Below are 25,885 nucleotides of genomic sequence, written 5' to 3'. Positions count from 1 at the left end.
CAAATTTTAAAAAAGCACTCTGAAAGGCAAGAAATTGCACGAACAGTTGAATGCCACTTCCTTTTTTTTTCTTTTGTTCAAGAACTACTGTGAATCAATAACTAGTGACGTTAAACAATCAGCAGCCTGCCAGCTGCTCTCCTCCTGGGGGAGTCCGTCGGGAGCACAAACAGTCGAACGCCAGTTCCTTTTTTTTCCCTTTTGTTCAAGTATCGCAACTCCCGATTGCAATAGCTCAGTCAGCTCGTAGTACTAGCCGACCGCGAGTGATAGCAAGATTGAGGAGCCGTAGCCCTGAGGTCGACGAGTGCGAGGGTATGCAAAAAGGACTTAACTCGAAGTGTAGACGATCAGTGTGCTCGTGGATCAACATCTGCTTCTGTTGAAGGTATATATGGCCGACTTGCCGGACTGCCTGTTAAACATGCGATAGGTTAGCGGAGAGAACAAAGCAACTCCCGATCATCACACGATCGCCGAAAAAAGTATGATAACTTTCTTATTTTTTGCCTCCAGCCCAAAAGTAGGGTACCATTGAACTTGTCTCGGTCCTCTGAGTTCAAATATATACTCAAAGTCCTGAAATTTCATAGATGGTAATCTATAGTACACCCTTATTTGTTATTGTTTATCACTTTATGTTTCATATCATGGGCCATAAAAAGGAACTATGTAATAATACAAAAAAAATTACAATGATACAATGATACAGGAAGAAAAAATCACAGGAAGAAGTTGCTAAGCTGATCAGTTATGCTCAGGACATAACATCTGATCTTTGAAAAAAAATACACTACCACAAGTGTATTTTTATACTACATTTGCTCGCATAATGTAGTCCACATAACGTGGATTGATATAAAACAAAGATTTTATTATAACCTATACTTGTAATCAGTCAGTTTACATTCTGAACTCTGAAACAGCATGGGAAAAACATGCCTACTACTGTAGTTAAGCCTAACTAGGCTTAACTAGCCAAAAACTATTTATATACAACATTTATACTATTTTCTTTTCAATACTGAATGTATTAATCATTTAATTTACGTACATCAATAAAATTCTATTATTTCTTTTTCGACATGTGACATGTTCATGTAGTCATCCATCTTCCCTGCTCTCTCTTGCTAGCATGACTGCTCTAGCTGTTGAATTCTGTGAACAGCGAGCGTACTCTTGTATTACTGCGCTACCAAAGGAAAAATTGTGTGGGCAAGGAGAAAGGGGCGGAGCCTTTGACATCATCGGTTATGCTAGTGCAAGTTTGCGATGGCTCTTAAAAATAAATTTTATTTCTTGCAAATTTCTTTTCATTTTTCATTTTTGTTGTTTATAGCTGCTGTGCTGTATCATATTTCAGGTCATGATTTGAAAATTATGTCAAGAGGTTGTATTTTCTTTTGTTGTTATATGAAATGTTACTTTGAATCACTTTTTTTAACAATATCTATACTTAAATATTTATTATGTCGTTTCTTTATTTACCTTCTGAAATAGAAGACAAAACTAATGTATGACCTGATGCAATGACTTTATTACGATTTTACAATAATGATATGCATTTCAAATGTCTGTAACTCTTCTCTTCGGTTGTTAATCTCTATAATAATACATTTACACTATTATAACTGTTTACTATTTTCCTTTAATATCTTACTGACTTTAACATGGCTGCACATATCCTTTCTTATAACCAGAGTTGGATTTTTAAAGTGGAAAAAAAATTGTAAAAAAGGTACAAAAAAAATCTGGAAAATGGGCAAAAAATGCAGTTTATTAAAAACAGAAAATATGTTATTGTTAATAAAAATTAAACAGTACTAATTGCAGAAAATTCCAGAATAATTTCTTAAGGTACTCAGATTAATTTTTCAACTGAATACAAAATTGTTGTAGTGCATCACAAACAGGTGTTCAATGTTACTAAATGTAAGGCTTTCTCTATTAGGTTGAAAGACGTTTTTGTAAATTAAAAATGACCTTTTTACATCCACTGGAGTAAGTAGTACATATTTTGTTTTCACTTGAAATTCAAGGTCAATGCATCACTCATTTCCAATAAATGCATCAATGTCAAAATTGTTGGAAATACTTGCTTCTAATTTACTTTTTGAAAACCCTTCCAATTTTTCTCAAGCTTCACAGAAGATTTTCCACTGTTTTTGTGTTCATAAATTTTGTTCTTTCAACTGAGATATTGAAGTACACAAAAATTTGTATTTGTGCACAGCTCGTCATCCAAATGTTTGTTAAGAATTAGTTTCTTTACTTTCAAAACTGCTGCTGAGCTAGATGAATACAATTTGTTGATGAAATCAGTTATTTTGGTAAAATTTTTACAATAGAAAGCACCTGCTGCTAACCAAGTTCTCCATCATGTAATTATAGGTTCAGGAAGCTTTAAATTTGTTGTTTTCCTGTACAGTTGAAGACAAGATGGACATTTTAGAAGGATTTTTTTTCATATCTGATATAAAGTCACTGACTTTGCTATATTCAACACAAATGGATTCACAAACTCTGTGTAGGGCATGTGTGATGCAAGTAACATGTTTAAGTTTAGGGTACATCATTTTCAAGTTTGAAAATGCTGAAATCATGTATGAATACATAAGAAATATTCTTGATCTTTTACAATTTCCCACACAAAGTCATACTTTATTCCATCTGGCCAGTCATTGAACACAAGGACGACGCCAGCCAATGGGTAAGGGGGGGCAAGATGATGTAAATTGATAGAGGATATGAATTGTATGTAGGTAAAATAGAAACGATTCATAAAGTTTTAATCATTCACTATGTACCGGAAAAGAAATATCTCAAATAAAACATTTTCTTTAACTTACAAGAAGCCTAAGAAGATTATTTTAATTAAAACTTAGCATTTAAATAACTTTTTCGAATTTCTAGGGGAGGGCAACTGCCCCTCTGCCCCTCCCCTGGTGATGCCCTTGACTGAACAGACATCATTGAAACTTTGCATGATGGACGAGGCATTTGTTTTTGGTTGTTCATTCATTTTGATAAGCATCGGATAAACTGGATCATCTGTGAATGATGTCACAAGTACATTTAAAACAAATCATTATTTTTTTTTTTTGTTATCCATGGTTTCATCTGAAATGAAATAAACAGGGTTATCACCAGCAACAGAAATGATTTTTTTAAGGACACACTTTTAGACTGGCTCTATACATTTTTTTTTTTTTTTGCAATGTACTTTCTTCTCAGCCATCTAGTCGAGAGGTCAAGGTGGCAGCTTACTGCTCTGGAGGATTCAGAATCGAATCCAGATGGGTTGAAAAATCCCCAGGAATTTTTCAGGGAGTGGTCCATCCGGATATGCTGGGCCCCGTCCCGAATCTTGTGACCACCCAGCCACTCCATTGTGGGCCTGGCCAAACCCATGTTGGGCTTGCTGAAAGAGGTTCTCTTATTGCCCAATGGACAGGGGTTAAAAAAATAAATAAATGTACTTCAGGCATCAGTCTGTTTGTATATTTTTCTAGAAAATTCTTCAGTAATGAGTGGTTTATTTTATACAGCATCACTCCTGACTGCAGAAAAGCTGTTACAAGATCTTGCTAGAATTCATGACCCTTGTGGCTCTTACAACATTTACATTTCAATTTCTCCACGTGTTGCTGCACTCAAGATGACAAATTCTTATCATCAAATAACAAAACTGAATCACATATATTACAACAAAGTATACTTCCATCAGTTTGAAATAATTTGCCAATTCCTACAGTTTATATCTTGGCACTTTCAGCATTACAAAACAATAAAATGTTAAAAATGCAATCTCAGAAGTTTGTGACCTCCAGTGTTATTATTGTAAATCACAACTATTAAAGCGCTGAATTATTATTTTATATTTAATAAATACGTTTATACTGTTTTTCTGTAAAAAAATAGTTATGAATTAAAAAAATAAACAACTCTAGGAAAAGGGGGGAAAAATGTTAAATCATTAAAAAAAAGGAAAAAAAAGATGAAAAAGATACAAAATAGCACAGACAAATCTAGCTTATTTGTTACATAAACATGAAATAAATATAAATGAAATGTTTCTGTTCTTTCCACTAAACTATCAAAAATGAGGTGCTGCAACTTAAAATCAGAGCTTTACTTATAATATTCCTCATAGACATAAGTTTAAGATTCATACAGGCAGCTGTTACAATTAAATTAAAATTGGAGCTCAAACTCTTATACTATTCATAACACTCACACAGGAAATCCTTGTTAATTCAAACTTAAATGGTTAGTTTGTAACTGTACTATTTGTTCCAGCCAGGGATATAGAGATTTACATTTAAGAAATTCAGTTAGTTTGAAATATGGTTACTTTTCTGTCATACAGAATCTTGCGACATTGTGAATTCCCAGTGTTTGTATTGGAAGTTTTTGAGTTGTGGTTACATTAATCATAACTCAAAACCTGTTAATCTGTTCTACACATATTTTCATGTATTGTGAGCATGTGGCACTGTATTTATCCTGCAAAAGTCTCAACAGATTCCTTGCTTTCCACATTCCTGAAATCACTGTTAGTTGTCTATTTACTTTTCTGACAGTAATTGGATACTGCAAAACTATACTTTTTCACAACAGTTTGACTTAGAACAGCTGTTTAAAGAATTTTTACAGTTCAAATCCTTATTGTAATGCTACAAGCATAGTGTTTTCAAAGTGCATATCTCTTAAATGTTTGTTTTTTCTGAGGTGTGGTCTGGCCCATGTTACCTAAAGTGAAACAAAAGATGTTAACATGTTTAATCAAGTTCAAGAGAAAAACTGTCTACTTGCTAATTACTAGATGCTCTCTACTAGGCATACCTCAACTTTATCAAATGTTTTGACCCTTTACTGTTGTACAAACAATCAGCCAAGGTATATTCCATTACGCACAAAAGCATGCTTAACATAAAAAAGAAGTTGAATAACAAATTTTATTGGCTGATCGGTGCATCTAGAAAGAAGAATGTGATCCAACCTCCAACATCATTCCCCTAGCTGAATTACATGGGTAAGATGCAAGGTTCCATCATAGTGGTGCTCCCACTAAGGGTAAATCATTATTGTTAAGGAGGCCTATTGAGGAGTAACAAGATAATTCAAGCTTTCACTCATCAGAACACATTTTCCAGAAAAGGTTGGTTAGAGATTTATCCTGGACAAGTTGGGACAAGTATACCAACTGAGGCAAACCTGCAGGAGAACTGCTGACTCAGTTCCAGATTGGTCAGCCAACAGATCTAGAACTTAAGGCAATGTGACTGTTGGAACCAGGAAAAATAAGCCTGGCCTAAGACTGTGTCATGAGAAGCAAGCAAGAAGTATTGCTGTATATTTTGTAAATAGTTGTCAAATAAACAGACTTAAACTGAGTTCAAGAAGTCATAAGGTATTCTTTCTGACAGACTGGAAATCAGAAGACACAATCCAAAATTTACTATTATCTTATGATTTATCCAATCTCCAACATTGCACGGCAGCTTCTGCAGTATTGAGCCACTGTTTAATAACAATGGGCATTAATATAGCCCAGGGTCTTCAAGGGTCAAATCAGTTCATCTCTATTACTAATCATCTGATAAGGATCTGTATACCTGCATTTTTGTTAGTAAACAGATTCAAGTATACTTAAAGAGACCTGGTTATTACATGCATAATGGTTTATGTTGATGGTGTTAAAAAAGGAATCTTCCTTATGATTCTACTGAACCTCCCCTTTCTGGTGAAGTCAGGCCTTATTATCTTCCTTTCCTGATGCAATTGCCCACAACAGTGTTTGGGAATGTAAGGATAACAATCCCAGAGATTATCTACTGGACTTTTTGATTGGTACAGACCTGATAATCTTAAATCATAGCAACAACTCACTTATGTTACTTCCAGACATATGGAAATTCTGGATTTCACCCTCTAGCTCCCTCCGATTTAGGCAGATTAGCACATATCTGATAAACCTTTCCTACCTGATCACAGACATTACTTTCACTATTAGCCTGGCTTCTAGCCTAAAAAGAGTAACATTTTGCAATCCAAAGAAGACTGATTGGGACTTTTAAAGAGTGCCTGTCTTCCAGATTGGGTCACTTCTCTTGCTGATTTGGTGCTGTGTTGGACATTGGATTGACTGTTGACCTTGTGCAACACCACATTCTTCAGTACCACTAGTTGGTTGTCCTACTCAAGAAAAGTTCACCCATTATTTAGTTCCTTGGTGGAACAAAAAGTTAGGCTCTCTCAGATCTTCAACTCAGAAATTGTTTAACCAAGATAAGCATACTAGTGAATGGAAGATTTATCATGAAGCTCTTGCCCAGTATAAAAAAAGCTCTTAGAAAGGCAAAATCATCTTCATGATGAACCTTTTTGTTTGAACATTTCTAAAAGTTCTAGCAGTTCCAAACTCATGAAAATTTTAGCTAATGAATCCTGTTCTGAACCGGATTCCTTGAAGTTAGAAGTATTCCTAATACTTCTAATATCAGTAAGTCTTCAATAAAGATTTTTATTGTGTCACATTTTGTCATTAAGTACATTACATTTATGTTTTGAATTTGAATATTGTCACATGACATACAGAATGTTCCATTTTAAAAAAAAGTTGTATGAATAATAACATTAAATTTATGGAAACATAATAACCTGACAAAGATCTCTGAAAGTGGTTGAAATGTTTGTTTTTTCTAATAAATGTGCAGCTGGACCCAGTATGAAAGGTGTCTGAGTATTTATAATCAGTAATAGGAAATATAGCAAACTTTCATATCTTATTGCAATTTTATAATCATAATTGTGATTCTTTCATTACTCATAATGATTAATTATACTTGTAAAATTTAAATTAACCATTGTGTATAGTATAAACTATGAAAATTACACCAATTTAGCAGGAATTAATTTTGCTTCAAATTTTTTTGGTCTACTTCATAAACCATCTTCAGGATTTGTTATTTTTCAGAACAAAAAATTAGAAATATGAAATGTAAAGTGTTCAAAATCTAGTGAATCGAAATTAATTCAGAAGCTTTATTAAATTAGTAAGTTTAAATTTCATAATTACTTTGTCTAAATGAAAAGAAAACAAGACCTGCAAAGTAAAATAAATACCTAAATATTTATATAGGACGAAACCATTCCAACTCAGAATTGAATAAATAGAATTTATCAGCCTTTCCTACCCTACCCCTTTCTGAAAAATCATTACCTTAGATTTAGTCTCATTATTGTGGGGCTAATAGATTATGTATTAATCTTGTAAAAGGTTAAGTTTCTGGTGAAGACCAATAAGAAAGTACTGCAATACCATCACAGCAAGCAAAAGACAATTCAATTCAATTAACAGTGATAGTAATACCCATAGTATTATGATTGTGAAAAAATTCAGATGATCATTGATAAATAAATTAAAAAGAATGAAGCTAAGTGATTCACCTTGAGGGAAAACTTTATTAGAAATTACTGATTCTGAAAACATTAATTAGCTTCAATTGGATAAGTAGTACAGGAAAACAATTATCTTAGAAGATTAATAAAATAAGAAGAGATGCCTATCTGAAAAAGCTTTGACCATAAAATATTGTGATCAACTGAGTCAAATGCTCTTGACAGATCAATAAATTCAATATAAAGTTTACTATGTCTTTTGAACAAAACTAATTTCAAAATTCTGAGAAAAGAAAACAGATTATATCCCACGCCTCTATTTGCAAAACAAAGCACCCTGACTAAAAGATATAATATGAAAATGATCAAACCAAATCTTCAAATGATTAACCAATAATAAAAAAAATTTTTCTACTTACACTTATTAATGATTTTGGACAATAATTCAAAGCATCTGAATAACTGCCCCACTTATAAATTATTTTTAAACAAATACTCTTGCAATTTGAAGGAAAAGAAGAATTAATCTTAAAACTATTATACAGACAAAAAATAATTTAAAACATTATTCAGAAGAGATTTTATTATCTCGGCTTTAATATTACCCAAGGCAGGGGCTTTATTATTTTTCAGAGAGCACACAACAGACAGCAAGTCATCAAAAGAAAAAGGTTCATCCAATAGTGGATCCACATTCTCATCAATGGCATCAGAAAATACATCAAGAGGAGATTCATAAAAAAAAAAAGTTTTAAAATAGTCCACATTCAGTGATAAGGATATTATATACAAGTGTTTTAATTCTAAATTTATTAACAAGCTTCCAAAATTTGCCAAAAGTTTTAATTTGCAACATCTGGAAATTAACTTTAGTCTAACACAAATTCTTCTGTCTTATATAAAAAAAAATGAGATAGAGAAGATAAGGATCGATAGTTTGTGAAATTATTTAACTTTGTAATTTAATGTTAAATTATAAAATAATGTTTTATAATATTTGGCAATAATTCAAAAGAAGTTTCCATTGAAAAACTTCCTGGTTGATGACTTCAAGATATGTCAGAACTTTTAATTTCATCTGTATGGGTAAAAATCCCTAATGTTAGAATCTAAGAAAGATACAACTTTTATCAATTAATGATAATGAACAAATAAATACCAACTTCAATATCATCATTCTTCATGATCAAAGTTACATTGCCCAAACACTGTGTTGCCATTTCCAGTGTTCACGTGAAACTGCTACTCCTCCCCCCTCACAGCTAGCTACACACTCCGCTACCCACCATTTTAAATATGGACATAAACTCTCTATCCAGCAAAATTTAAATCATTAGATTATCATTTATAGTTTACAAGTTATGAGCACAAGAAATCTTGCCAATTTTTTGTTCACTCCAGTTTTCAAAGACCCCACTACACCTAACCAAATCTAAAGATGTATTCAGATCAGAAAAGGAGTAAGAACAACAGACAGATTTCATAGTATTTGAAGATTTCTTGACTTTCCCTGCTAAAAATCTTATTCCCTGACTTTCCAGGTCAGTACAGACTGTACTTCATAAAAAAATTCTCATCTCATCAACCTCTACTATATTCCATCCCTTAAATTTATAACATGTTGAACATTAATACCCCGTACACAGGGTGATCCATTTATTATGTTCCTGACAAATATCTCTAAAATATACATCCAATTAAAAAATTGACCAGAATAAAAGTTAGTTATCTATATATATAAAATTACATGTCCTGACTAACTGATTCATCATCGCCCAGAGCAAACTGCTGAACCTAGAGGTGAAATTTGGTACACAGTTAGGGTGTCATGAAAATACACACTAAGAAGTGATTTTTGGAAATCCCCCCTGAAGGGAGAGGGAAAGGATTAAGGCTTAACCTGAAGAATGGCTTCTACTGTACCATTTTAGATGCATTTCTTTTTTTTGTTTTTGATAGTAATAACTTAATTTCCAAACGTACAATATTTACCAAATCATCCAAATCATTTGCCCGTGCAACGTCAGGCTCATTTGCTAGTGTATAATAAAAGTTTTAATGGGCATTTTCAATTCCATAAAAAATTAAGTCAGCCCAGCTCCCCTGTAAGAGGACAAGGGACAACTTTAGCATTTAAAATGGGACCCTTATTTTTTCTCGTTTTTGCATTCTTGATTTAAAAATTTTATTTAAAATATTTTTTCAAAAAATATTAATTTCAAAAGTTATGATCACTTTTATTTTTTTATCAAGAAGTTTTACTGTTTTAAAAGGAGATTAGCATGCTGCTAATTCAGGGAAGCTGCCAAGCTGATTTAAGTCAAGTTATCACAATGAATCAATTGTGTGTTGTAATATCAACCCTTCTTATACAGAATTAATTCATTTTGTTGGGTAGTTACTGGCATTGTAAATAAATTTTATTTTTTCACAGGCAACATTTGATGGAGTTGGGCATTGTACTGTGTACATGCCAACTATAGTGGACTGTGAAATTTGAATAGGTAACATAAAATACATCTATCATGACAGATAAGGTAACCTTAACCAATCAGAATTCATCTACTTAAAGCAAAATGAATGCTGATTTATTGACTCTCAACTCTTTGTTAGTAAACACAGTCATAAGAGGGACAAAACATGGCATCATTTATTTATTTGTAATACAAACAACACCTTAATGCTGAGAACCTTTAAATTTAATGATAAACAAACGTTTTCAACTCATTCCATGAGCCATCTTCAGGCTACTACATTCGAATACTATCTCGAACAAGCAGTACTATCTCGAAATTCATGTATAATAAACGTCTATCCTCGGTTATGGAGTGTATAGCGGGCCACAGGAACAGCACTATTGTGTACAAAAGAGCTCCCTCGATTTATTCTAATTTAATTTTTGATTTTAATCCTTAATTGGTCGTACAGCAACGACCAATTAAGGATTGATAAAGAATACATCGGGGTCACAACGAGAAGCCTAAGTAAAAGGATTAAGGAACACAGATATGATGTGGCGAAGGGTAAATGCACAACAATGTTGGCAAAAATGGCGCAGGCTGAAGGATCCGTGGTTAAATGGGATGAGGCCAGGATAACACCAATACATTCACCGACACTGGCGGCTGCAACCGAAAAATGTGAAATTTATAAGTCCAGCTTAACCAAAAAATGCTTAAATTACAAGGAGGCGACGATTTTACCGTCAGCGTAGAAGTTTCTAATTAAAAAAGTCACGGGAAGGCATTAACTAGGCAAAAAATGATTGCCTAGGGAGTTATGGATTTTTTACAATGTATACATGTACCATGGGCAGTGGTGATATTCAGCAAGTTCGCACAGGTTCGGCCGAACCCATTGTTAAAATTTTCAGTTTTCCGAACCTTGTTAAACACATGTAACATTTCTCAGTGGTTTCGTTTCTTTTAAAAAATATATTAAAATATACGTATTATACTCTGTAACACTACTAAACTAGAGCCTTATACCCGTTCGCACCGAGCATTTCAGCATTTCAATCTAGCATTTCAATCTAGATTGTGAGCAAGGTCGGGAACTATGCCTTGGTGCAATCTTTCTCGACCGTTTCAATCTCGACCGAAATGAGGTTTCATCGCAATCGATTCAAGAGAGTTCTTGAAACTAGATCCAGTCATAAGAGAGATCCTACAATCTCGCGCGCGAGATAATACAAGATGGCTGTGGAACACGTGTCGGGCTATGGACAGCGAAATAAAAAGAATATTGTATTTCGAGAGATGATGACATCTGTCTATTATCAGCAGTGCCATTCGGGGTGAAAAATTTCTCTGCCTGAAAAAAAAGGTTGACAGCACTAATATACTATTGTTACCTGGTCTACGCCCAGGGCACCTTACGTTCCAAATACGCCACTGATTATTAGATATATCGCAAGAAAAGGTATTGTATTTATTTCTAGCCAAAACTTCCATTTTGTTTGTCGGTGATTGTTAGGGAAAAATTTTCTGCTAGCGAACCCTTTGTTAAATATTTCGAACATCACCACTGACCATGGGCATATGTTATTTTATTTTATTTTGTTTTCTATGTTATTTATATTATTTTTTGTTTTGCGTAGTTTAGCAATGCGCGTGAGTTCTATTTATTTCAATTTGAACTGCTTGTTCGAGATAGTATTCGAATGTATTAGCCTGAAGATGGCTCATGGAATGAGCTGAAAACGTTTGTTTATCATTAAATTTAAAGGTTCTCAGCATTAAGGTGTTGTTTGTATTACAGTTTAATAGAGTCTGAGTGAAAGTAAAATTTATTTATTTGTTCCTCATTCAATCAAATATTTTATTTTGCTATTACAGATTGAGAATTGTTTGTCCAAAATGCTTGGAACCAGAAGTGTTTTTGATTTTGGAATATCTGTGTATTTGTTGATTTGATTTAATATATAGTCTTGCTTTCCTTCTGTTGCTTATTTGATTAATTTTCAATAAAACAAAAATTTTTCACACTGATTATGTTTTGTTTAAATGTACCTACCATAATGTTTGAAAATATTTTTAAAAGATATTCACCTAAAGGTGTTAATTAATCTGTTTGAAATAGCACATAAGTGTTTAAATTTTGAATGCATTTTGGTAAATATAAAAGTTATGTTAAAAATTGGGATCAAAACACTCAAGGAATTAAAAAAATTACACCTTTTGTATTTATATATTTATTCATGAAGTTTATCAGCAGGGTAGCCAGAAAAATTATCCCAAATAACTGAAATGCAGCATTAATTCCCTTAGAAACCCAGATGGTGATACACCAGATGTGAGAAAGGTAATTTCTAATCTTCATTTTTTAAATTGGCATGTAACTCAATGTACAAAAATTTGGTATTATTAACAGTACAGAAAATTTATTATAAACAAGAAAAAATAAGTGCTCAAATTTTCTATTATATGTGTTTTATTTAGTTCAAATTATTTAATTTGTTAAATTTAAGAATTGAATTATTTAACATAATTGCTATTTTAATTTAAAAATATTTTTCACTAAGCTATCTTTTAAGCATTAGTGAAATTACTAATAGCTAAAAGATATCCTAGTAAAAATAGATGCAAATGAAAATAATATATTTTTGGTTTTCAAAACAAATATCCCTTTGTTAAAGATAATTACCTCTAAACATCTAAATAAAAAAAATTATGGATAAAAATTGTTAAGTTTTTATCTCAATTACTGAACTTATTATGTGATTATCTGAATATTAATCATTAAGACATTTAAATATCTTATTTGGTTACAATAAATTAGACCATTAAAAAAAAACATTTTTTAACCTTATTTATTGAAAATATAACTAAAAATGCTCATAACTTTCAAAATTAACACTTTTGGGAAAAAATATTTCAAATAAAACCTTAGATTTTCAAATGAGACCCCTATATGTTATATATTTTGTCTAGGAGAACTTAGCCTATTAATAGGGCTTATTGCTCTGTGTTTTGGCTTTAGCAATCGAGGAAAACCTTATTCAGAGAAAACAATCTTTACTGGTCACCTCGTATTATACCTGCCTGTACACACTTTACACGCTTTCTTTGTATTTTGGACCTTCAGGTCCCTCTTCAGCAGGTTTACAAAAATTTGTTATATATTATTTTAATTTTTATAAATTTATTTTAGTACCATGTTTTTGTAAACCTTCTGAGGACGGACCTGAAGGTCCAAAACACAAAGTGTGTAAAGTGTGTACAGGCAGGTATAATACAAGGTGACCAATAAAGATTGTTTTCTCTGAATAAGGTTTTCCTCAATTGCTAAAGCCAAAACACCAGTGCAATTAGCCCTATTAATAGGCTAAGTCCTCTTAGACAAAATATATAACAAATAGAAAATAAGGACAAAGAGGCATATGAATTAATATGAGACCCCTATATCTTTTATATTTTTGGATTTCTAATTTAAAAAATCCAGCAACAAGTTGCATAAGGAAGATGAGAAACAGACAAAACTGTAGGGCATGTTTCATGCACAACCAAAATTTCATACACAATTCTGAATTGTCAAGCACAATACACACATGTGCATACACTATATGGAATCCTGTATTTGTTCTGACAATGATTCAAAGTGAAATAAAATATGTTTTGAAACAAATAGTTTTACTGTTCTTCACAAAGCAGTTTTTGTTTATTGAATTATTACTATTATGCTATCAGGTTATACATTCTTTTATAAAAATCTTATAACCTTACTTTCAAATAGGAACATCAATGAATATAAAATATGCTTCTATTATAGGCAAAAATTATGTAGCAATTAGAAAAAAGGACTGACACAGGTTAAACTAATTTATATAAAATAAATAAAAGTTATATTATTGACTAAATGAATTAGTTGAGAATAAAATAAATTTTTTTATGATAAATAAAAATAATTTATAGAAATATTAAAATTTCATCACATAACAAAAATGAAACTAATGATTTTCAAGATAATTCTGTATAAAAATGAAGTTAACAATAACTTTATTGTTTGACATTTTATTATAGATTATCTAACCATAGATTGCCAAATTAGAGCACAATGCATTGGATTCTCTCTATATTCACCAGATCTTTTCTCTTCCTTTTAAAAACTTTTAAAAATATTTTTGGGCTGCAATTTTAAAAACTTGTAGACCTATAAATTCCCACTGTCATCCACTGTCTGTCCATCTTTCCTTAATCTTAGGAACAGAGTTAGATAGATGAAAGATGAGACCAGATACGGAAACCTTAGGAGCAAAACCTCCCAATTAATTGTGTACGAGCTTCCAATGCAAACCAGAAGTCATGTTATTTCAATTCAAAAATTTTCTCCTGAAAGGTATTGGATAACCAGCATGACTATTGTTAAAGGAAAAGTATGATGTACAGGAGCAAGACACTACAGTAGTAATTTGAGTATTTGAGGTGGAGAGCATTTATTTTAAATCAAATAAATTAAAAATATGATAAAAAATTGCAGCCCAACATTGTGACAATGTCACAATAAATAACTGTTTGTTAATAATTGAAATCATTTGAAACTGATTTCATTTCAGTTTAGAATGCATCATTTAATGAATGCTATATTAAAATCAAGCATACATGTCTAATTTTTTTCATTTTTCTTTATTTTACAATTTCACTTTCTCTAAAACATGTATTATATTTAAAATTGCTTACCTCTATTTCAACGTCAGCATTATGGCGCAGTAAGATTTTTATTACTTCTACATGGCCATTTTGACTGGCTGCTTGTAAAGCAGTGTGACTAGCAAACATTCCATTTACCTAAAAATTAATAAATTATAATAATGTAATTTGCTTAGATATTACTATCTTAATAATAATAAGCCTACACGTGATGATATATATATATATATATGTTATGGACAAAGTAATTAATTGGGCATTATTCATAATGACCAGGCATTATGAATAATGACTAAAAAGGGCATGCAGTGTGATAAATATTGATTCATTTATCAAATTGACCGGTCATTATGAATATTGCTACCACCTAGTCAGGCAAAGTGATAAAAATACGTTGAGGAGTGATCATCCGACATACACTAGCCAATCGGCACTCAGTCGCGTGTGTGTATCGTGTTTAGTACCGAATTTTAAATTTGCTTAAAAAACACTCCACTTATTTCATTTAGAAATATTTATTTTTTGTGAATTATTTGAAAGTACTATTAACTGATATTCTTCCATTGAAAAATGAGTCAAAAATGGAAGTTAGAAGTAACTTCCATCTTTGACTCTCACTTTTTCTATCATTAACAAATATGCTGATTTTGTAAAAATTTAATTGTTTTCACCTTTTTCTGCTATTAACTCATTTAATCGGTTGTTCATGTCACTTAATGATTCCTCCATAATCGCTACTTTTGTCAAAGAAAAAAGATTAACTACTGGTCACGTAAATTTAAAATTCAGTACTAAATGCAATACATATGCGCAACTAAGATGTAAGTTCTGATTGGCCAGCGTATGTTGGATGATCACTCCTCAATGTATTATCATGACTTTGCCCGACTAGGTGGTAGCAATATTCATAATGACCGGTCAATTTGATAAACTTTTGAAATTTATTACAATGCCCGATTTTGTTGGTCATTATTCATAATGCCCATATTAATCACTTTGTCCATAACATATTATATATATATATGTTATATATATATAAATTATAGGAAAGCATTTAACAGAATTCCATATTCTTGTTTGTTATCTACACTTACTACATTTCTGGAAAACGTAATAAAACCCTGGAGAAAGAATGACATTACACCTCAAACTTCAACGCCCACACATTTAAAACAAATCAAATACACATAAAACAAAAAGATCCTTTAAGTCGTCTTTGGTTCTGTCTAGTTTTAAACCCATTGTTCAATAGGTTAAACAACACAAAATACATACTATATATACATCACAAATATGAAAGCACAATACATACCCCATTTCATGTATATGGATAACATAAAACTCAACATATTCACACAAGTAAAACTGAATCACCTAGTAAAAATTACACACATTTATGCCATTAACATACAAATGGAAACCTACAAATATAGAAAATATTGATCTAAAGCTCTAGACAAATGCAAAACACTTCACACTGAAAAAAAGAATCTGAAGAAAGACAATTTTGTACTCAAAAATGGAGATACCATTAAATCCATGGATAAAGATAGGATCTATCAATATTTAAGTTTTCAACAAACCAAGCTCACATAATTTAAAATCGTATATAAATTATTTTTAATTTGATTACTAAGCTTACTTTTAAAAGTGAATAATCAATAATAAAAAATAATGATAAAAACATTTAGGCCAAATTTAAGTTAAGTTCTAAATTTAAAAAAAATAGATTTGAACACAGAATTTTTCACATTAATAATAAAATAAAAATATGAAAATATAGCCTAATATTTTTTGTTTAACATTTTTAAGTTAAAAAAATGTTTTATAAAAAGTAATTTGTCACATATATGCATTATGAAATTTTTTTGTTAATTTGTGTAGTATTCAATCTAAGCAATAGTACATCTTGATTAAAAATAATGAGCAATTTTATAAAACTAAGTTTAATAATAAGTTATATATTAAATAAAATAATTTACTAACATCTGCTTCTGGACGCTTCATTATCTCTTCACACTTCTGAGCATCACCATTTGCAGCAGCTTTTACCAATTCTTCATTAATATCTCCCGAAACATGCGTTTCAAATAATTTTTTCAATAAAGCATTTAATCTTTCTGCAATATATTAAATTTACTATTTTAAAACTCAAGAATAATTTTAATTATAAAATTAATTACATAATTACCAAAATTATAATAATATAGATTAACAAAATATAACATTTGCCAACAATAAATGGAAATGGATTTATCAGAATTATAAAAAAATGTAATATTTATTTATTTAAATACTGTTTTTTCCAAAGATCTAAACCTAAAATTAAGAAATATTTTTTGAATTCAATGTATATCTTAAAGTTTTATCTTTCATACAATTGATTGACTAAAAGTTAAAGACTCTACTTCTATATAATCATATCTCAAGCTACAAATAATTACTTTATTATGAAAAAAGATTTAGTTAAGATAATAGGTACAGTGGATGAACATTTTACTGATTTTTTATCAAGATTAATCATATTTATGATTTATGTAAAAAGAAAATAAAAATATCTTCAAATTTTTCCATTTACATCAAAAATATTGCAGAAAACCAATGAAAATTTAGAAAATCATTTACATCATTAACATATTTAATGTTGAAAGGATTACATCATATTTCTGATATTACAATAAAAAAACAATGTAAGATTGGCATTACTAATAATATTTAAATTTGCATAATTTGAGATATTTAGTGTATCTGTAGTGTACTGTACATGTATTGAACACTAGAGATCAAATAATGGAGATCATTTATGCATACCTTTAAACTGTAGAATCAGATTTAAATGATGGAAAGGTATTAATTTTTTAAAGATTATGTCATCAGATTGAACCTATAATTATTCTAAATTCATCTTTATATGTAAACAATATTTTTACTGTGATTAATGACTATAAATGATCATTAAAATTGGCAATCTTCTTAAGCCTACTTTTCGAACAATCCAGAAGATTTATATTTTGCAAATTTTAATTTAAAAAGAGTAAAAACTTTAACTTGTGATTTAACACAAGGAGAAAGCAAAGAAAGCAATGGAAAACTATTATGCTTTTTTAATAAGATAACAATCTTTCTAGTAAGATGAGCACAAGTAGAAATAGAGACAAGAACGACATTAGGGTTAGGGTTGCAACAGTTTCCAATTGCAACATCTTCCAGGTAGGGGAAAGAAGGGAGCTACTCAGATTGTCACCCTGCAAAACTCCCTACAGAGACTCTTGAGAATTGGAACTTGAAACATGAGGACCTTAAGGAAAGTTGGAAAATCTGAAGAATAAAATGAAAATAAATAAATTAGACATAGTAGGACTAAGTAAAGTGAGATGGAAATACTCTGGAGAATTAGTGAGTAATGATATCAAGCTTTACTTTTCAGGTGGAAAAAAAGCAATGAATAGAGTGGAGATAGCTATGAAAAGTGAATTTGCATCCTGGGTACTTAAAGTTAATTATATAAATGTCAGAATCATTATGATCAGAATTCAAGCAGAACCAAAAGATCTGGTATACCAAAGATTCAAGTGTATATGCCTACCAGCTCTCATTGAGATGAATAAATAGAGGAAATATACAAACAGGTGGAAGAAATTATGGAAAAGGAAAAAAGAAATGTCTGCCTACTATTATTAGGAGATTCTGGATGATTTAATTATAATTCTCCCTAATTAGAAACGATGTCTGTCTTTCTATTTTGTTTATGTCACACAATAAAGTCTCAGCAAATAAAAAAGAGAATTAAAGAAGCATGTAAAGGAAAGCCTTGTCAATTGTCATGCACTTCATTGTGTGACATAAATAAAATTAATTATAATTTTTAAATCTAACAAGGGATGGTACCTAACACCTCCCTCTAGTGACAAATTATTTAGAAATGAATTTAAAATAATTGCAATATATTAGCCCGATATTATACAGTAGTAGTTGGCTTGTTATTAGGAGATTGGAATGCTGTGGTAGGAAACACAAGAGAGGAAAATATTGTAGGAAGGCATGGATTGGGAAGCAGGAACAGGAGAGGAGGAAGAATGATTGAATTCTGCAAAGAACATAGTATGGTGATTATAAATACATGGTTTCAAAAGCATAAGAGAAGCTTATATACATGGAAAGATCCTGAGAACAACAACAGATACTAATTAAAAAGAGATTCAGTAATTCTATTAAGGATGTAAGCACCTATCCAAGACAGACATAGATTCAGATCACATCCTCTTACTTGCAAAAGTCAAAATGAGGTTCAAGATCATAAAGAGGAAAAAGATAAGTGAGAAGTGGAACTTAGAAAATTTGAAAAGGAAAAGTGAAATATTTAGATTAGTATCTGAACTAAAAATCAAAGAAATAAATGAAGAGGATGCTGAAATACCAAATGAATTGTGGATATCAATGAAGGAAAAGATTTGTGCCTCAGCAGAGGAATGTGCAAGAAAAGGTCAAAGAACTTGTAAACACTGGGTTATGGAGGAAATGGTGAAGAAAATGAATGAAAGAAGGTGGTAGAATGTAAACTCTGAAGAAGAAACTCAAGATAAACAACTAAGCAAACATTTAAGATAAAAGGGTTCTGTTTAAACAGAACCTTTTTATCCTGCTTGTTTGTGTTAATTAGTATTTTGCTACAACTTTAAGGGACTTTTTCTTGCAAACAAGCAATTTTCAAATCCATGCTACTTGGGATTTTTCTTTTTTTTTTACATATATTATATCTGCCAACTTTGGCTACATATTTTATATACAGCCTGTATACAAAGAATTTTGAAAAATTTATTTAGTTATCAACATACTTTCTTTAAAAAATATATTTTAATAAAAATTAATTATATTTATTTTTGGTTTCATATTTATTGCTTCTATTAATTTAATTTTCTTTCTTTGCATAATTCAAAGCTCAAAATGCAAGATTTGTATAATCTATTTAGAATAACAAAGGCAGTCTTCTGGTCTTTTTCATCCACTTCTTCCAACCAGAAGAACATAGGTCCATGAATAAACAGAACTTGGCATTTTTAGACAGTCAAAAGCATGACTGATTCTCGGGAGTAGATAAACATCTTTTACTGTGATGCTTTCATTTTCACTAATCAATGTAAAACTATATCACTCTAAGTGATGATCTGATAAGAATGTCTGGTAAGTTCCAGGGCGAACTTCTTGAATAATGACTCCCTAGGCCAACATCTTATCAATCTCATCACTGATGATCTTCCATTCAGCCAGCAGGACACTGTACAGTTTGTTTGATCAGCAGGTCTCCAGTGTAGATGCAGTGTTTTATGCTAATGTTAGCTGAGGGCATCCAAACAAATAAACTTATACTTAGAGAGTAAAGCTAAAAGGTTAGTCTTTGTTCCAAAATCAGCACTGCATCAATCAGTGATTGAAGAAATGGTCAATTCTGGGCCTATGTTCAGCAGTGTTAGGTTCTAGATTTTTAGTGATGGGTGTGAGAATAAGACTTGCTTTTGAGTTCCCACTCCACAACATTAGTTCTAGCAAGTAAAAGTTGAGGTATCAAGCAGCTCTTTGTGATTCAGATCTTAAGATGACCATTGTTGTATATAAAAAAAACTATTTGTCATAAACAAGTTTTCTCTAGTCCCAATTGGCAATTTCCTTTCACAATGCTAGTCATACACTGAAGATTGTATATGGCTGATAGAATCTGTCATAGAAAGAGCCAAGAGGCAGGTATCTTCAGAAATGATTAGTACAGAGATGGTTGACAATGACAATAATTGGTTGGTTGCTTCCAAAAGGCAATCTAGTTTTGTTAAATTGATGAGACAATCAGTCTCTTCCAAACAGTCAGCTGAAGATCAAGTCTTCCCTGCAGTATTGTTGAATGAGTAAATTGATGGGAATGGTGAAAGAAGAGAACAAGTATGGCATTGCATTGACTAAGAATGCTTAAAGATGCTCCATCCATGCTAGAGATAGTCAGCAAAGCTTCAATAAAAATTTTAAGTTTCCATTTCACTTTTTGAACATAACAGAAACTTCATCCCCTGTGTCAATGAGTTCTGATACTACAATAGAGATAAAACTATGACAAAAACATGCAATGAAGCTAATTGGAGGATTAGGTCAGATGCTCTTTACATCTCACAGGCCTGCCAATTGTAAGTTGAATGCTGACAGGTTCAGATTAGTCAATGTAAATATGTTGTGATGAGTTTCTAGAATAATTTTGGCATCTGTTGAATGGTTGGACTTTTGGATGAAACAAATTCTGTTTTCCACTTCATTGAATTTCATCAAGTTGTATGATCTCATAGCTGGTGTCCCACCGAACATAGGTCATGAAAATAGTGACAGGACAAAGTTCAGATATAATAGATATTACAGGACAGAAAAGTATACTAAAATTATTACAAAGAACAAGAAATAAGAACAGTTGGCTCAAATAAAACACAACACAAAAAAAATTTCAAAATCAAACTGTATCAATTGTTTACTATTCAAATATTTTTTAAAGTTATGTCATGGCTTCATCTGAATGGCCAATAGTCATGGCAGCAAAAGTCAATTTCAATACTTTTAGAAACTTTGTATGTGTTTTAAAATTCTTATCAAACTTTAACTAATCAATCAATAATTTTAATAATATAAAATAAAAACAACACTAAACTGGAACGATATATATATAGATTCTCACCTAAACATCAAATTTCTAGCAAAACACCTAAATTCAATCTTATGTTATTGTACAATTACATAAGATTGAAAAATTCTGACTCCATTGCTTTTAATAATTTATTTTATTTTTACCGAAATTCAGCATTCAAACATTTTTGGCCACTCATTAATCAGCCTTCATCAGGAAAAGTCAAATGAAAAATAACTGTTCTATTTATGGAATGTTGCCTTGTTGTATACGTAATTTTTAAAAAAAATTTTAAAATCAGTTCAAACAATGGCTGTGATGTATATTAAATATGTATATTCCTTTTAGAGTCTAAATAATACTTCCATTTATTAGGTACAGGAATATAATCCATGTTGATGACTCCTCTTATGTATGCCATGTAGATTTCTGCAGCCTCTAATGTTCTTACATGTTGTCTGTCGAATACCCTGTGTATTAGGGTAGCGTCCTCCATAAGAGGGAAATTCCAGGCTTGGTGGCATACTGGGCGGGGCCATATTGATGTTTCCTTTTGCCACATCATACTTGTGATCCCGTAACCAGGCTTGTAATGATCTGTATGTCAAACCAATGTACATTAGTGTTCTATTGAACCTGTCATCCTGTAGTGGGATGCGATAAACACCAGGTGCTCTTGCATCCCCAGTTTCATCCTTTGCATTAGACAAAAGGCAGAACACAGTATGTTTCCTTATGTATGCTATGCATATGTTTAAATCCTGGGCCATCCTCTTGTATATGTGATGGTAGGATGGTTCGGAACTTAAGACTTCTCTTCTGTGTCATTAACTTTAGTATTGGTTGACCTGGCCTGATACCTGGACATTATAGTTACTAAATGAGTGGCTGTATCCATGCTCAGATGCAATATGTTTCAGTTCTTCTAGCTCATTGTTAGTATCAGAGAGCTGCATACAATGTGAGTGTGCTCTAGCCACATGTGCTTGGAAAGTGGATGTCTTATATGACCACAGGTCAGCAGAGTTGGCCAGTATAAATAGGGGGATGTAAGGGTGTTTGCAGTACACAGAATATACATTAATTAATATATGTCACAGTCATAGTTCAAACTGATTTTAAAAAATTCTTTTAAAATTATGTATACAACATGGCAACATTCTATAAATAGAACAGTTATTTTTTGTTTGACTTTTCCTAATGAAGGCCGATTAACAAGTGGCTGAAAACATTTGAATGTTGAATTTAGGTGTTTTGCTGGAAATTTGATGTTTAGGTGAGAATCTAAATATAAAATAAATAGAAAGTACAAATTTTTATTAATATTATCAATAATATCAATCATAACTTAATCTTAGTATAATGATATCAATAACATTAAAAGTAAACTTGTAGATAATATTCAATTTATAGATATAGAATAACAACAATAATAAAGTTACCTCCACTAGCTGTACCAGGAAGAGTACCATCAGAAGAAACTTTTGTGACAGCTGCAGGATTATATGTCCAAGATGTTCCACATACTTCTACTTTGAGATCGTTATCATGATAAATCTGCTGCACACGACCAATTTTTCCCAAAGTCTAAAATTTAAAGTTTAATCTAAAATTAAAAATCTGAACAAATCAATTTCATAAAACTTTACTTGATAAATTATTATTTATTCTTCAAAAATAATTACTAAACAATAACAAAATAGTTTATCATTCACTTGAAGATGATGATTGTAAGTTTGTTGAAAGTGCTAGTGAAAATAAAAAACTGTTAACACCACACTCACTGTATTTTTATTTTCTTTTTATGCGATATTTGGCATGAAGTTCAAGCTGTATTGTGTTACATGATCACTTCAGGCTTGGGAGTGCAATTTTCCCTCAGAAAGAGAGAGAAAAGTGAGTTGAAATACAAAAACAGTGAGTAAAAAAGTGAGTGCAATAGTGACAAAACAAAGTGAAAACATGGAAGGAAAACTCAGCAAAATAACAATAAAAGTTGTATTTTTTCTTTTTTGTTCTGTTACAGTTAAATACATTTTAAAAATTTCTGTATATACTGTATTACAGTAGCCACTTGTTATATTGCAGATTTGAATATATTGTGCTTTTCTGGTCCTCCAAATTTTAAAAGCACTTGCGTCAATACATTTTAAATTATCAATTGCCATTGAATTTCTATTTGCAATGAAATACAGTATTTTATTTCTACCATTTTCTTTGAAACTACCACTGAAGGTAAAACAATAAATTCGTCAAGATCTAAATATGCAAAACAGGTAGACATATTAATTGTCATTTGTTTCCTTTTGATATTAAAAATTGTTTATTTATTAGTTTTAAGTACCCTCTGGTCACCTTTATGTGAATTGACACAATACTGTCAATTCACATAAAAGTGTGAAATTTCGAATTCACTGAATAATGTGTAAGGAAATGATTTCTTTAATTCTGAATGGGAAGTTTTCATACAGTAATAACTTTATTTTGCTTTTTAGAGAATTTTTACTCTTTGTAATTTTATAAGTTTTGATGGTTCTATTATATGTTCCTTATTTATTTTTTAAAATTTTCAATTACAGCATTTATAATTTTTATTGAAAAACAAATTACATAAATTTTTAATAAGCAATTTAATATGAAATATAGTACTGTATAATAAAATTGTAACCCATATTTTGTTTTTATATTCACAGTATTTGTCTTTAAATGTCATTGTTAAAGAAACAGTGCTAAATAAAAGATGGTGGTATTGATGTTTACATAAATGTCAATTAATATGATATAACCAAGAATAAGGTTCAGTATTGAAAAACTAAGCTTATTTTATATCAAAAACACTTGCTGATGAAAGAATAGAGGATAGAGATTGCATAGCATGTATAAAATCTGTTTAGTATAAGCCCAGAATTTTTAGTACACAGTTATATCGCGTTTTTTCTTTTTTGTCTCCCAACAAGTGCAATATAACAAGGAGCTACTGTATTTCCAGTAAATCACGAATACTTAAAAAATCTTTGGCATCTGTAAATAATCAGTAATGAAAAATGATGTTTCTTCATTCTGATTATTCAGGATGTTTTCAGCTTCCTTCTTTTTTGGCTCCTCTTGTTTTTGAACACTTTTAACACTAACAACATTATATACTTCTTTCATGTTCTTGCTGTTAATGGCCTTCTCCAGTTTTTTGTTTGCTGCTTTAGCAAAACTTGGCCTGTTGCATGTATTTCACTTTCTTCTACTTTTTCCTGGTTTAAGCACTCTTTCCAACATTGACACTCTATCAGAAGGAAATGCCCGGCGTGAAATTGAAAATATCCCTTCCACATTAGCATTGCCATGGGAGAGAGTTGATGCTGATTTCACTAATTTGGTTACACTGGGACATCTATCATAATCAGAAACTTTATTTTTTAAGGCTTCAAGATGTATAAATATTGATTTCAAAAAAAATTAATAAATGTGACAAAAACATTTCAAATAATATATAAATAACAAAGAACTTTTTCCTGCAGATGAATAAAAAGCAACATTGTTACAACGTTGTTAACCTTTTGGGAAGTGTGTGAAAATTTTTCCTGAAAGCAATCATGTGTTTTACTTTTTACAACACTTAAAATTTACCAAATAAATTAAGAGATTCAATGTGTAAATATGAATTATATTTTCATTTACTTTTTTAGTCTCAATGAATGCACACTTATAATCGACATAAGAGAAGAGGTTAAAAAATGGATATTTCACAAATAAAGTAATCACACATTTTATAAAAATAATACTACATGGAATAATTATACTTTAGTCAATTTAAACATACATTTAGGAATATATAGATGTGATTAAACATTAACAATATGTTATAAAATCATTAAAATAACTTTATTCTATTTAACTCATGTTTATGAAAATTATTTAAAGATAAATAAAGTAAAAAATATTCTTGTAAGCGACAACCCCATAACCCAATTGTTAATTAAAACCAAATGATCTGTCAAAGTATTGGACTATAACAAGAATAATTAAATGATCAGAAACGAAATAATTTGTCTACAGGTAAGAGGTTACACCACTATCTCGTGTAATTTTAATAATTATAATATATTTTAAATTTAGAAGCGACAACAGTGTTAACACTTGAGAGATTAATCCCTCGGCATAGTGTTTTCCCCTACAAAGGGATTTTACGGATTTTCTTAGAAAACAGCCAAAAACATAGGGATGCGTAAAATACTTATTTTTTTTAAGTGCATGAAAGACTTTTTACATACTTGAAAGGAATTTTTGTTTCCTATAATCTAATAACACTAAGCAGAAGTTACGGTTTTGAGTCCTACTCAGAGCAGAGTATTTTTTCCAGAAAATTCTAGTCTGACAATCCAATAATTCGACAAATCATTTGGCTTTAAAATTATTTTTGATTAGTCCCACATCTTAATTAAGCACATGGAAATGACCAAAAAAGTGAAAAAGTGAGGATACTTCAAAAAAGTGAGTACAAATGAGAAAAGTGAGTGACTCCGAGACCTGTTACTTCAATCAAATATTTTCTTACAAATAATGTTTTAACTTCAAAGACTAATCTAGGACAGATGACATTCTGTGGAGATATTAAAGCTGTAGGAGATAGGAAAATATCTTTTAATTTGGATTTTTGAGAAGTCTAAGTTAACTTAGCCAATAC

At 30.8% G+C, this 25,885-nt stretch overlaps 1 protein-coding gene across 1 annotated transcript in view; it reads right to left on the bottom strand.

Annotated features, from left to right (window-relative positions):
* Positions 1–25,885, bottom strand: part of mib1 (mind bomb 1) — a 155,084-nt gene that overhangs the window by 96,318 nt on the left and 32,881 nt on the right. Inside the window, exons 8-10 of the mRNA XM_067272251.1 lie at positions 22,650–22,794; positions 16,539–16,672; positions 14,583–14,690 (exon numbers count right to left, since the gene is read on the bottom strand). Of these exons, the coding sequence (XP_067128352.1) occupies positions 14,583–14,690; positions 16,539–16,672; positions 22,650–22,794 (387 nt within the window). The remainder of the gene's footprint in view (positions 1–14,582; positions 14,691–16,538; positions 16,673–22,649; positions 22,795–25,885) is intronic.

The sequence above is a fragment of the Centruroides vittatus genome, unplaced genomic scaffold, assembly GCF_030686945.1.
Source record: "Centruroides vittatus isolate TY-2023 unplaced genomic scaffold, ASM3068694v2 contig_426, whole genome shotgun sequence".
Classification (NCBI taxonomy): domain Eukaryota; kingdom Metazoa; phylum Arthropoda; class Arachnida; order Scorpiones; family Buthidae; genus Centruroides; species Centruroides vittatus.
This window is presented reverse-complemented; position numbering and strand designations above follow the sequence as displayed.